The 14,319-nt window shown below is 50.5% G+C and overlaps 2 protein-coding genes across 4 annotated transcripts in view; one reads left to right on the forward strand and one right to left on the reverse strand.

The window, feature by feature from the left end:
- The first annotated feature begins 6,368 nt into the window (after positions 1-6,368).
- FUZ (fuzzy planar cell polarity protein) lies at positions 6,369-11,934 on the forward strand. Its single transcript, XM_027515111.1, has 11 exons — positions 6,369-6,707; positions 6,963-7,084; positions 7,309-7,393; positions 7,895-7,963; positions 8,189-8,293; positions 9,113-9,310; positions 9,459-9,554; positions 9,906-10,012; positions 10,088-10,152; positions 10,234-10,308; positions 11,448-11,934. The coding sequence occupies exons 1-11, from the start codon at positions 6,597-6,599 to the stop codon at positions 11,672-11,674; spliced, it is 1,260 nt and encodes a 419-aa protein (XP_027370912.1). The 5' UTR covers positions 6,369-6,596; the 3' UTR covers positions 11,675-11,934.
- The window catches only part of AP2A1 (adaptor related protein complex 2 subunit alpha 1), a 28,935-nt gene continuing 25,389 nt past the window's right edge, over positions 10,774-14,319 (reverse strand). For 2 of the 3 annotated variants that reach the window (XM_027515109.1, XM_027515108.1), the window contains 5 exons: positions 13,118-13,241; positions 12,917-13,033; positions 12,755-12,824; positions 12,407-12,541; positions 10,774-12,151 (listed from right to left, as the gene is read on the reverse strand). In XM_027515109.1, coding sequence (XP_027370910.1) covers positions 12,074-12,151; positions 12,407-12,541; positions 12,755-12,824; positions 12,917-13,033; positions 13,118-13,241 — 524 coding nt within the window. In that variant the 3' untranslated portion in view covers positions 10,774-12,073. The remainder of the gene's footprint in view (positions 12,152-12,406; positions 12,542-12,754; positions 12,825-12,916; positions 13,034-13,117; positions 13,242-14,319) is intronic. The other variant, XM_027515110.1, reaches the window with a different exon arrangement.

Below are 14,319 nucleotides of genomic sequence, written 5' to 3' on the forward strand. Positions count from 1 at the left end.
ATACCGAAAGCGGCGCGTCAGAGGCCATTTTTGAGGGGGGCGACCTTTCCAACACCGGTTTCAATGGAAGGGCCAGGCGACCTGGTTGCTATGCAACGCATACGCTGCCCTTGTTTTCCTAAAAAGACAGATTAGGTTTCTAGTTAAGTTCTTTCTGGTTCTTGGGGGATGGGGGTGGGTGGGTCGTGTGAAGGGTCCAATCACAACGTCTGAAACGGGGTTACTAGGCAACGCTGTAAGGCGGCAATCAACTCAGAAGGGAGTGCAGCTGTTTTTTCCCGACTAAAAGAAGCCGAACTCTAACCCAAGTGGAAGTTGCTAAGCAACACCTGATAGTTGTTTTCTGGGAGAAGAGCCAGAAACTGGCCTAGGACATAAATACATTCCAGGTGGATTAAAAATGTAAATATAACAAATGAAACCATAACACTGTATAATCCTGAAGACTGGGGAAAAAAGAGTTTCTTATCATTACAGCAAAGCCAGAGGACGGAAAATATTAAACTGTTTGTCCGCAGAAGACTTCATAAACCAAGCTGAAAACGATACGGTAAACTGCGGAAGTCACTGTAACATATGTGTCGACAGAAATGTACTACCCAAATACGTATTACTGATCAATAAAAACTTAGGAAAGCAGAAATGCTTTTTTTTTTTAATTGGGGAGAAAACTAAGCAGGTTTTTCCCATACGCAAAAAAATATTAAAGTCGCTCATATGCACAAGTTAATAAGTGCTAACACAGAGTCCAGTGATATGTCATTTTATCTTTGTCATGTTAAGGTTGGAAAAATAAGTCCATGAGGGTGGGAAGGTTTGGGTGAAATGAGCAGGCTCAGACGTGATCTAGTGGAGATGGAAACCAAAACAGCTTGCGCAGTTTGTCAATGTATTTCAAGGTAAAAGGGTGCATTGCTTTGTACTCAACAGTATCACCATTTTGTCACATGTACTTTATTGATCCCTTTCTTTTATTTTCTTTGCTGAACGCTTGTAAAGCAAATCCCAACATCGTATCATTTTACCTCTGCCTGCTAGATAGGCATCTCCAAAAAGTTGCAGGTAACCACTATGCCATTAACACCTCCAACAAAATTCTTATTTCTTGGTATTGTCGAACACTTAAATCCATAATCAAATTTTCCCAGTTCTTGCAAAATGTCTTTTTACAGTTTTATTTGCATCAAGATCCAACCATGACTGAACCTGTGTTTAGACATCTTAAAATTCCTTTAAATCTAAAGCAGATCCCTTCTTTTGTATGCTAGCGTAATTAAATTTTAATAAAATCATAAGGAAGATAAAAGTAAACTGGAGAAAGGCAAAATGATCAACAGGTATGGAGCTTGAAATGGCACCTAAAATGCCCTCCTAACCGTAAGGAAACTTTCCTTTAGATAAGCTGAATGCATAATTGGTTCTGTTAACTGAGTTTAAACTGTTACCATGGTTACCATCAATGGATTACGAATGGTAAAACAATGAGATACTTTAGCTTGGACTTCAGCTTCTGGCATTGATAATTAGATGATATGACATTGTTTTTGCAACATTGGTGGTTTCATAAGAGGTATGGGTAGTTTTCAAGGATCTTACCTCCCCCAGAGAGGAAACAGAAATCGACAACAACAAAAAAAGATGGGGTTGGAAAAGAAATTCCAGAGGTGCTCATTGTCATTACCAAGAACCTGAAGGCAGCTGTGATGTGAAAAACTTGGTGTAGTTCTTCAGCTAAGCAATGGCCTTCCACAGCAGCTGATCTAATTCTGGGATAGTCTTCGAGCCTCTTACACAGAGTGAAGTAAATCAGAAAGAGAAAAACAAGTATATTAATGCAAATATATGGAATCTGGAAAAATGGTACTGATGAAATCTAGTAGAGGGACTTGTGGACACAGCAGGGGAAGGTGAGGGTGGGACGAACTAAGAAAGTAGCATTGACATATCTACACAGTCATGTGTAAAATTGTGGGAAGTTGCTAAATAACACACGGAGCCCAGCCTGACACTCTGCAATGACCTGGAGGGTGAATCCTCCCTAGAGGACTCCGATCAATAGCACAAAGACCACAGCTGCAGAGACAAGGATTGAATTTAGAATTCACAGAAACAAAAATTAACGGGATGTTGCCCCACTCCCACCCCCAGGATTCAGGTACAGGAATTGTCAGGTTCATAAAGTACCACAATATGCAAAATAATAGAAATAAAGGACACTATTTTAGTTACCTTGGGCTGTGTAACAAATTACCCCAAACTTTAGTGGCATGAAACAACAACATTGTTACTTTCAAGTTCCTGTAGATCAGGAATTGAGATATGGCTTAGCCGGGTCTGTGCTTCAGAGTTTCTTACAGGCTATAATCAAAGGGTCAGCAAGGGCTGGAATCATCTCAAGGCAAGACTAGAAAGGACCTGCTCCCGTGCTCATTCTTGTCATTGTTGGCAGGGTTCAGTTCCTCCCAGGCTATTGACTAGAGGTTCCATGTGTTACTGACTAGGGTCCTTGGACTTTTTAATCAATAGAAATTGATAAGAGGCCAAATGAGAAATTCAGGCAAGGCTTTATTGGGACTCTCCCACGGACTCTTAGCATGAGGGAGAGAAAAGACGAACAAGAAACAGGCACCCCTGCTTGCTTGTGAGGGGAAACAGGCTGGTTCTTTAAATGAGGCGAGGGTGGGGAGGGGTTGGGCTAGAAAGGTGGCTTAGGTGGTCTGCCCACCCCTTGGTGGTGCTGTGTGCAGGAATTGGGCACAGTACCCTGCTTTTGCTCCTGGAGCCTCAGAAGTGGCAACTGGTTTGTGGCCTTTTTGTATCTTATTGAACATTAATTAGGGCTCAGCAGTTAAAAAAAAAACAACAAACTGCTTTCAATGCAGGAGCTGCAGGAGATGTAGGTTCAATCCCTGGTGGGGAAGATCCTTTGGAGGAGAGCATGCAACCCACTTCAGTGTTCTTGCCTGGAGAATCCCATGGACAGAGGAGCCTGGTGGGCTACAGTCCATGGGGTTGCAAAGAGTCGGACAGGAAGCGACTTTGCACATATGTACATAATTTTCCCCAACTGCATGCATGCAGTTATTTTTAGTCTCATAGTTTCTTTGTATTCTCTTGCTCAAGGAGATGTCTGTCTTAAGTGCAAGCACTCTAGTAAAGGTTGCCAAGTTTCAGGTCCCAGCCTGACTCACAAGGACCTCTTTTTGGGTAAGTCACAACATGGCGTTGGCTGCATCAGAGTGAACAAGAGAGGGCAAGAGAGAGAATACAAAGAAGGATGGAAGTTGCCACTTTATAACCTAATCTCAGAAGTGACATCCCACCACTTTTGCCAAGTTCTTTTTTTATTATTTATTTGGCTTTGCCGGTTCTTAGTTGTGGCACATGAAATGTTTAGCTGGGGCATGTGAACGCTTAGTGACAGGATAAGGGGTCTAGTTCCCTGTGCGTGCCATGTGCATGCTCAGTCCCTTTAGTTGTGTCCGATTCTTTGCGACCCCATGGACTATAGCCCGCCAGGCTCCTCCGTCCATGGGATTCTCCAGGCAATATACTGGAGTGGGTGGCCATTTCCAGGGATGAAACCCAGGAGCCCCCTGCATGGGGACTGTGGAATCTTAGCCCTGGACCACCAGGGAAGTCCCATATCCATGTAATTGTTTGTGTCTCTAATTCCAAAGTCCCGATCTATCACTCCCCTGGCTGTTCATTTTTATCCTTTGTAATATCCTTTATAATAAACCAACAGTAGTGAGTAAAATGTTTCCGTGGGTTCTGTGAACCCTAAGAGCAAATTATTGAACATGAGAATGAAATAGTGTACAAGCCCTGTGTCCTTGTCTTTTGAAGTAAAATGCTGACCCAAAAGTTAATGGTTTGGAAATATGAAGATGTAGAAACAAAGTATAGCTGTTGAATTGGGGAAATGGTAACAATTTAGACTATGATTCTGCCACACAGCAGAAATGCTGAAATCCCAGTTCCCTGAAAGATATAGATAAAGGCCTGACACACATTCCTAAGTTGTTTTTTACAGGAAGCAGACCCGCTCCAGATGAAAACTGCTGACCACAAAAATGTAGACCCTAGACTGGTTGAAACCAGAAAATTGATGATGCTTGAAACTTCACCTAAATGCCAACCAATCCAAGAATGGTCCACGAGCTGATCATGCCCTACTCCCTGAACACTGTGATACTCCTCACTGCCCGCTCCAGAGTGGGTCACAGTCTTTAGGACATCAGCCCACTTGGTCCCTTTTGCCTGGCAAAGAAATAAAAGCTACTCTTCTCTACTCCACCCAAAACTCTTATCTCCACGTTTCTATTCAGCACCAGTGAACAGAGGCCAAGTTAGGGCAATAAGAAGAGGGGGTCATGGGGATCCTTGTTATATGTAGGCCACTCAGACCGAAGTGTGGGTAACCTGGGGACCCACTACTTCTAATTGGTGTGTGAAGTGGCTGTAGTCTTGTGGATCCGAGACCTTAAGGATGTGAGTGTGTGTGTGTGTGTGTGTGTGTGTGTGTGTGTGTAACTCTAGGTGGTTGGTGTCAGAATTTAACTGGCTTATAAGACAGTCTGTGTCCACAGAAAACTGGGGAACTGCTTGGTGTGAAAAGCCTGCACATTTGGTATTAGAAATATTGTGAGTACAGAGTTTTCCAGTAGGAAATCATCTAGGAAGCAGGAAAATTTTCAGCTATCCCTAGAAAGTGATCTGAAATGCAAGAAGGAACAGGGAGGGCAAAATGAATCATAAACATACAATTACAATTGCCTGAATAAAATAAGAAAAAATATTCAATGAAGGCATTAAAAAAGTCAAGTTGAATGCTAGCGACACTAGTTGCTTACTCTGGAGGGAGTTTAATGGAATTAACTTGTCACATTCTTTGTAGTTTTTGAGAGACGGTTTAAAAATCTTTAACCTTTTGCTGAATTAAATGTGATGGCAAAATTTCAAAAATTAATAAAAGAGAATTAATGTATAAATTTGAAACCAGAAGAAAGAGGACAAAATGGATTGAGGAAACAAATCCAGTAAAAGGAGGAAAAAAAGCATGGAAAAGGCAGGACAACAAGAAATATAAAAATAAAAAGATAGAAATAGGTCCCTTTTGCCTCTGAGATGGCCCCCATGCTGTCTATGGAGTGTTCTACTTCTTACCAAAAAAATAAAGTGATAGAAATAAACCTAAGTATATCAGAAGTCTAAATAAATATAAGCAGACTAAAGGAAAAATTCATAGAACTACAAGGAAAAATTGATATTCTACTTCATTTGTTATCTTATGCACCTTATTCCTCTTTAAATTTCATGTAATTTAATGTGCAGAGTAAACGTCTTATTTCTTATCAGCTATTAGAAATCAAATCCAGAATGCAGGCAAAGCATGTTTAAAAGAAATAAATGCCTTCTTAATACAACTATATGTTTTGTAAATATATTTGCATAAATGAAGGCAACTGTTCTGAGAAAAACGATCTGATTAACTGATAATGAATATTTATCCCTTTAAACACATAGTGAAAAGAACCTAACATGTCAGTATAGGATGAGCTAAATATATTGTTACATCCATGATATAGGTTAGGATAAGACATTTTAAAAAGACGAGGTATATTTCTACAATTTCATGAGAAATACAAAGTTTGAAAACAACATTAGCACAGTAGTATCTGTGAAAACGTGAATATCCTGTGTTAAACTGTCAACTTTTTATTTCAGGGAAAGGATTTCGGTAGGAGTATTTTCACATTCTGCACTATACACTATCATGAATAAATTCATTATAAATATTATTTTACGATTCTGGAATATAAAGGACTTCATCTTCCTTCTTCTAATAACAAAAACAACCAAGTCATTTGTTGGTTACTAGGCAACTCTTGCCGGACCAAACCATCCTCGAAGGTAAGGGGGGAGATGGTGTCTTTCTCAATTTTGCTCTAAGGAAGATTGCTCGTGATTCGTCATGCGGCCATCTTTGAGAGGGGCACAGCTATTTACAGCCTTAGAAGGAAAATAAGACTGGTCGTTGCTAGGAAACCCCAAGGCAAGGTCGGCATCTTTGAGCGGGGCATAGTGTTTCTACCATGAAAGAGAAAGCCAAGCTAAAACGGTTGCTAGGCAACGCCTAGACGCCATCGCCATCTTTGAGTGTGGTACGGTTGTTTGTCAATTCAGAATGTGAAACACACTCGCTTACGTGGTGGTTACTAGGCAGCGCCTTGGGGTTGTCACTACCTTCACATTGGGCTTTTCATCCTCTTCTTTAAATAAACTCAAATCGCTTCAAGTAGCGACCAGTCAACTTAGCAAATACAAAACCGCCATCTTTGTTAGGGGTATTGTGACTTCCGGCGGGGGCGGAAGAGAGCGTAACGGGGCTCGGGGGGAGGCGCTGGAAAAGGTCTTGACGAGGGGTTTGAGTTGGGATGAGGAAGGCGGGAATTCAGTCCTCTTCCAATCAGCTCCCTATCTCGCCCTCTGGCGGCTCCGGACCGCAGTAGCCCGGCTTCGTGTGACTATGGGCGTGCTCAGAAGCGGGCATTGACTCTCTCCACGAGGGAACTGAGTGGCGAGCGTTCCAGATGGGGGAGGAGGGGACCGAGGGCACGATACATCTGCTGTGCCTCGCTGCATCTAGCGGGGTCCCCCTGTTTTGCAGGAGCAGCCGCGGTGGCGCCCCCGCCCGCCAACAGGTGGGACCCCGGGCGCCTGGATCTCTGAAATAGCAGGGTTTTAGAAGGACTTTGGGTCCACAAGAGAGTAGAGGCTGGGGACGTTTCAGAATTTGTTTAGACCGTCGAAGGTGCAATTGACCAATGATCCTGGTTCCTTGAAGAGGAGGGCCCAGGGGATCTAGAGAGAGGAACGGGGTTGGGGGCCTGAGTAATTGGTTCCCAAGGAGGAGGAAATTGGGGGGCTCTTGTCTCAAGTTCACAATCTTTCCCCAGCTCCCATTCTCTGTCATCGGCTCTCTCAATGGAGTCCACATGTTTGGGCAAAATCTCGAGGTGCAACTGAGCTCTTCGAGGACGGAGGACACAACCGTGGTGTGGAAGAGCTTCCACGACAGGTCTCCAAGGGCAGCTTGGGGGCAGGGCCAGGGGGACAGCCCCCGTTGAAGATGACCAGCTGAGACTGGGTTGTGGGATCTTTGACAAGGCATTCAGCCTGATTCCTGAGCTTCTTTGTATGAGAGGCCGGTTGTGCTGGGGCATGGGTCCAGGGCAGACCTACTCTCCTCTTTGCCTTGTTTACTTGGCCTGGACTCATCCTTCTCACCTTCCTTTCTCACAGCATCACCCTCATTGTTCTGTCGTCTGAGGAGGGCACCTCGGAGCTGAGGCTGGAGAGACTACTCCAGATGGTATTTGGGGCCATGGTGAGACTCCCTACTCCTCTTTTTTTTTTTTTTAAAGTTCTTGTTTGTTTTTGTCCACACCCTGTGGCATGTGGGATCACAGTTCCCAGACCAGGGACTGAACCCGCCCCCTGCTGGGTGGAAGTGCAGTGTCTTAACCACTGGACCACTACGGAAGAGAGAGAAGTTGCTCAGTTGTGTCCCACTCTTTGTGACTCTATGGACTGTAGCCCCCAGGGTCCTCCATCCATGGGATTCTCCAGGCAAGAATACTGGAATACTAGGAATACTGGAATACTAGGGAAGTCCCTCCTTAACTCTCTTTCCCAACCCCAGGAATCTGAGCTCTCAGCATCCCTCTCCCTCAGACCCAGGAGTCCAGACTCCAGCAGCCTCCTGTAGAACCCAGGAATTCTGGCCCTCAGTCTGACTCCTCCCTTAGACACAGGAGTCTGAGTCCCAGCCCCTCCTGTCTTATAACCAATTGTCCAGGGCCCCTACTCTCCTATATGTTTCTTCTAGGTTCTTCTCGTGGGACTTGAAGAGCTAACCAATATCCGCAATGTAGAGAGACTGAAGAAGGAGCTGAGGGTGAGGCTGAAGGACATGAGGATGGGAAGTTAGGGTACCTGATCACTGATATTTGGGAACTGTAGTTCCCAGAAAACCCTGGGGCAGCCTTATCCATTGGGCTCCCAGGGCATCTTGGTTGTCTGACATCCCCTAGCAAGGCCCAGTGGGCCAGTTTTCTGAGGAGGAGCCAGCAGATTTGGGTGCCACCCGCATCTTAGGCTCCTCCATTTCCCCTTCTGCTAGGCCAGTTACCGCCTCATCGACAGCTTCCTGGGGGACTCAGAGCTCATCGGAGACCTGACCCAGTGTGTGGACTGTGTGGTTCCTCCCGAGGGGTCCCTGCTGCAGGTATTGGGAATGCCTTGTAAACTTTTAAAACTATCCCTCTGGCCCTGGCTCAGTGTCCATCCTCTTACCTTTGGACCATTGCCTCTTCCTATCCTTTTGGCTTCCGGTCCAACTCCCACTTGACCCCGGAAGGATCTTTCTACACCCAGAGCTGACTCTGTCCCTCCCTTGGTCACAGCCCACCCGCGACTTCCATCAGCCCCAGGACAAGGTCCCAGCCCCTTAGTGTCAAGTTGAGGACCTGAGGAATCTGACGCCTGCCTGCCTTCTCGCCCTGACCTCTTCTAACTCCTAACTCCACAGTCCACCCTCTCCTAGCTGCCTCATGAGTCTCGCAAATCCCCACAACTCCCCAGTTTCTCTGCCCTGGCACATCCCGTTCTTTCTTCCACGGAAATCTCTATCTACTTTTCCTTAAATATCGATCTGATTTCATCTGGCATGGGTGCCTCCCAGCAGTGTGGCTCTGGGCAGGTGACGACCTCTCTGAGCTTCAGTAGATTGTGGATTGCGCCCACCTGGCACTTAATAGCACTCAATAAACTGTAGCTGCTGCTGTTAAAATTACTAGCTTCGGCAGGATGTGTCAGACTAGGCAGCGGTCACCCTACCTGTTTAATTTTACAGTGTGACTTGGGGATGGTAAGCTGCATGTGAAGGTGAAGGAACTCAGGCCCAGGGAGGGTGAGACACAGGAGCACGGCCACCAAGCTAGCTTTGAATTGTACGCCGGTGTCTTCCCCCTACTAACCCGCCTTGGAAGTCTGTCGCCTCTGCTCATGTCCTCTGACTTGCAGTCGGCCTGCCTCCCTTACCCAGGAAGCCCTCTCTGGGTTCGCTGAGGCGGCGGGCACGGCCTTCATCAGCCTGGTCGTGTCAGGCCGGGTGGTTGCAGCGACCGAGAGCTGGTGGCGGCTGGGGATGCCGGAGGCCGTGCTGCTCCCATGGCTGGTGGGGTCCCTGCCCCCGCAGGCCGCTCGCGACTACCCGGTGTACCTGCCGCACGGGAGCCCCACGGTGAGTGGGTGGGTGGGGCGGACAGGCGGAACGGTGAGGGCTGGGAGGAGCGCGCCAGGGGTAGGACCTGGAGGACCGCCTCTAGGAGCCCGGGCTTGACATGAGAAGAGGAGGGGCTCCGGCCAGCCCACCCTCCTCGCTGCTGCAGGTTCCACACCGGCTACTGACCCTGACGCTTCTGCCGGACTTGGAGCTGTGTCTTCTCTGCGGCCCGCAGCCTCCTCTCAGCCAGCTGGATGCGCAGGTGAATCGGGGCTCCGTCCCGCTTTTCTCCTAGTTTACCTTTCTACTCGCGAGCCCTGGCCTTTCTCTGAGCACCTTGCGGGGCGAGTGCGCCTTTACCCTGGACCCGCCCTGTGCCCGCCCCGCCCCTCGCAGGCCCCGCCCCTAACAGACCCCACCTTCTCGTAGGCCCCGCCCCTTTGGGCTCCGCCTCAGTGGCCCCCATCCTTCCAGGCCTCCCTCTCTTCCCTCCCGCGGTCCCCTCTGCCTTTGTGGTCTCCTCCCCAGCTCCCTGGCCAAACTGCCTCCCCTTGGTACCGCCCTGACCTCGTCCTTGGGCCTCGCCTCTCTCGCTGATCACGCCCCCCTGCAGCTTCTGGAGCGCTGGTGGCAGCCCCTGTTGGAGCCGCTGCGGGGCTGCCTGCCGCTGGGAACCCGAGCGCTGCCCGCGGGCTTCCCACTGCACACGGACATCCTCGGGTAGGGCGCGGCAGGGGGAATGGGTTGGGGGTCCTCCGCACCTCTTTCCTGGCCGTGACACCTGTTTCCCCACAGGCTGCTGCTCCTCCACCTGGAACTGAAACGCTGTCTCTTCACGGTGGAGCCCTCGCGGGATAAAGGTGACTGGGAGGTGGGCGGGGCCGGGAGGGGCGGGGGCTGGGCAGGGGCTCTGCGTTACCGCACCCCTCTTCCACCTTCAGAACCGTCTCCGGAGCACCGCCGGCGCCTTCTCCGCTCTTTCTACACCCTGGTTACCGCCACTCACTTCCCACCAGGTCAGCGGCGGGCACAGCGACCCCTTTGCACACACTGGGGCACTGGGTCCCAGTTCTCACGAGGCGGGAGTAAGAGGCAGGGGAGGGGGAAAGCGGTAGGAGAAGCGTGGACTGGGGATGGCCGTCTGTGAGCCCCGGGCATGTACACGGGCACGAAGGGAAGAGAGCTGAAGGGAGGGGCAGGAAGGGCCCAGCCTGCAGGTTTCAGAGCCTCCTGGCTGACCCTAAACACCGAGACCTCATCTCCTGCCAGATGCTTTTTGTGTATTGACTCACTTCTTCCTCGGGCTTCCCTTATAGCTCAGTTGGTAAAGAATCCACCTACGATGCGGGAGTCCTGGGTTCGATCCCTGAGTTGGAAAGATCCCCTGGACAAGGGAAAGGTTACCCACACCAATATTCTGGCCTGGAGAATTCCATGGATTGTATAGTCCATGAGATCACAGAGAGTCAGAGAAGACTAAGTGATTTTCGCATCCTCATAGTTGAAGGTTATCTCCTGTTACATCATTATTTCCATCTTATAGATGAGCAAACAGGCTTAATAAACAGCAGAGCTATGCTGTGATTCAAACACAGGCAATCCACACGCTCCTGCTCTACTGCTAAAAATACAGGCTTTGGGTGGAGGAGGTTGGTAGATTCCACAGAACACAGGTCCAGGAGGAAAAGCTGTCACACAGAACCTGAGGCCCAGACAAAGAAAGGGACCCAGAGTGATACTACAATCCCAGCAAGGACCCTGATGAGTGTAACAAAATAGTGAAAAGTTCCATCTGGAGGGGCAAAGGACTGCCCCTTCCTAGCCATGCGACCCCACCTCCCTCACCTGCTTCCCAAGTGGGGTGGGGTCCTCTGGAGGCCAGTGCCTGGCACCTGGGCAGCATCTCTTGCATGTCTGTGATCTGTACTGCTAACCAGATTGCTTGGGGCTGCACACACAGTGTCCCCAGGAAAGTGGGGCACTGGGGCTGGAAGAGGGGGAGAGTCTGATCTCAAGTCCTGACAGCTGGCTGGAGCTGCGAGCCTCTTCCATCAGATGTTAAACTTAGCCCAGGATGGGGGTTGGCTCCCTCAGGTTGGCATTCTAGTTGTCCAGGCCTCACTGGTCACCTCGACCTTCGTTGTCCTTCCTTCAGAGCCGGGGCAGCCAGAGGAGAAAGCAGAAGAGGCCATCCACCGGGCCCAGGTAGCCAGAGCCTGCTACTTGGTGTTGGGGACTGAGGAGCCAGGCACAGGATGGCGGCTGGTGGCGCTGCAGTTGGGGCCACGGCGGCTGCTGCTGCTGCTGTCTGCTCAGAGTCCCACATACGGGCTGCGGGGCCTGGCCACCCACACTCTGCATGCCCTCACCCCGCTCCTCTGACCACTGGACCTGAACGCCAGACATAGACAAGGACGGGGGCTATTAGCGTCTCTGTTTATTCGCTCACAATAATACACAGCCCCTGGAAGGGAGGGGGCAGGAGGGGCTATGACAGGATGGGGTGGGAGGGGAGGAGGCACCCACTTCCCCACCCCTCTCCCCTCTGTGCTTCAGGGGGAAAGGGAGGGAGGGGGCTCCCCCTTACCCCCCAGAATGTAAACAGCAGCAGATGAACAAAAATAAAAATACAAAAGGCCGGAGGAAGTTCCTGGACATCCCCCCACCCCAGGGTCTTCCCTGTCACCAGCGGAGGTCCCTCGCTGCCCCATCCACCAAAGCTGCCTCAGTCCTGGGGGCTGCCCAGTGCCGGCCACATCCCCGGGGGGCAGAGTCCAGGGCTCAGAACTGCTGCGCCAGCAGCTCACACAGGTGACGGGAGACGGGTTCCTTGCTGGTGCGCAGGGTCAGCCGGTACATCTAGTGGGGACAGGGCGATTCAGGGGGGAGGCAGAGAGGATGGAGAGCCAGGGGAGGAGAGTTAGACACAGGGCAGATAAATGATGAGAAAGGATCAAGCGGTCAGAAAAGTAATATAAGAGAGGGAAAGGATGAAGGTAAAAAAGGTCACAAAGGGTATAAAGGATATAGAGACAAAAAGCAGGGAGGAAAAGGGAGAGGAAGACAAAAGGGCAGAGAATGCACAAAGAGCAGGCCTTGGAAACCACCACTCACCTGAGCCTGGGCATTGGGCTCCAGCCGGAGCAGACAGCCCACCTGCAGGGCTTTAGTCTGGATGATTCCAGCCCCCACGAAGTTCTCAGGGTTGGGGTCCACATTGTCCAGGAGAGCAGAGCCAAACCCCAGGAGCTAAGGGGGCGGGGGGCCCAATCTCTGTTAGCTCCCAGACAGCAGCATGCCAGTTACCCCAAACCCTTGGGAGTGGAAATTAGTCCGACTTTACCAATGGGAAAACAGGCTCAAGTAGAGCAGCCACCGTACCCCAAATCCCAGAGTTCGGGAGAGGAGAGTGAGGCAGGACTGGGATGGTAGCCCGCGTGCCTCTCCTGTCTAGCCTCTCACCTTGGCCTTAGTGACCTCCGCGTCCATGGGGTGGTTGGCTTTGAAGATTTTCTGGGCCTCCTGTTGGGGGCTAGGGGCAGGAAAAGGTCCAAGTCAGGGATCTGGAAGCCCCAGTCCCGCCCACCCTGAGGGCGGCTTTGGCTCCCCTCGCCCTCGGCTCACAGGCTCAGCTGCTTCCAACGCTGGAAGAAGTCCTGGGCCGCCATCTCCGTCGGCTGGAAGAACTTGTTGATGGTCACTGGGAGTTTCAGGGTGAGGGACTGGGGGGCGCCCCCGTACCTGGCGGGAGAGGGAGGGCTCGTCAGGCCCCGCCCTCGCCCTGGAGGCCCCGCCCACCCGGCAGCGCCCCGCCTCCTGACTCACCGGAAGCGCACCGACAGGAGCGGCGGCGTCAGGAAGTCCCGCAGACACTCAATGTTGAGCACCTGCTGCACCTGCGCCCCGCCGTCCACCTGCGAGGCCACCCGCTTGGTCTGCACGGCCAGCTGTGCCCGCCCGTGGTCAAGGAAGCCAGAAACGCGAGCGGGGGAGTGGGGAGGAATGGAGGGGAGCCGACGAGGGCTCGAGGACTTCACCATCACCTGATGGTTCAGAACTTCCCTGGCGCCCCCAGCCCTGCCATCCCAGGCTCATCCAACATGAACCAGCTCCAAAGTCCTTCCTAATCCAAACCTCTGACCTGGGTGCCTCTGGCTTTCCACAGTGGGCTCAGCCACCTCCATTACCGCACAGGTCATGCCCTGGCTCTGAAGGCTGACCTAGGCTTGAATCTCAGCTCTTCTTAGAGGTTAAGAAGTCACTTAACCTCTCTTAGCCTCATCTTCGAAATGGATATAAGTGTCCTCAGCAGTCAATGAAATAATCTCCCACAAGTACCTGTCAGTGTGTCTGGCACATGGTAAGTTCACTGAAATGGTAGCAATCAGTGTTACTACCATCTATCTGTGTCGACAACCCATTGGCAAGTTGGGGCCTTATTTCTCTCCTCCCGCCCCTGCCCAGAACAAAGCTGAGCCTCAAGGAGGTCTCTGGAAATGATGAATGAAACAAAGAGCTAAAATGGTCTTCAAATTTTGGGGTATAATCACTCTAATTTCCAAGTTGTGGAAACTGAGGCCAAGAGAAGGGGGACAGGGGACTGACACTGCTCAAGCAGTTCCTTCATGCCAGCACCCTTCCAGGGTCTTCCAGCCACAATGATTCTCAAAACAAGACTGAGAAGGAGAGGAGGGTCCACATTTCACTGAAGGAATTTCAGGGCTCGGAGAGGCCAAGAGACTGGCCGAGGCACTGGAATCACGGGTGTGGAGCCCGATGGAAGACAAGGTTAGGACACGGCGGAGGGGCCTAACAGGGACCAACTGAGGCCCAGAGCATGTGGGATTCAGGAAATAACACCTCCTGCATCCCTGTCATGTCATGTCAGTGTCCTCTCCTGTCCTGGGAAAGAGGCCCACTCCCTCTTACAGATGATGCTAAATCTCAGAGAAGTACCATGGGCTCAGGCTCTCAAGTAAGGAGGCCAAACAGGGATCTGGATCTGTTTCCCGGCTGCCAGGAAGGCA

This window comes from Bos indicus x Bos taurus, chromosome 18, assembly GCF_003369695.1.
Source record: "Bos indicus x Bos taurus breed Angus x Brahman F1 hybrid chromosome 18, Bos_hybrid_MaternalHap_v2.0, whole genome shotgun sequence".
NCBI classification, from domain to species: domain Eukaryota; kingdom Metazoa; phylum Chordata; class Mammalia; order Artiodactyla; family Bovidae; genus Bos; species Bos indicus x Bos taurus.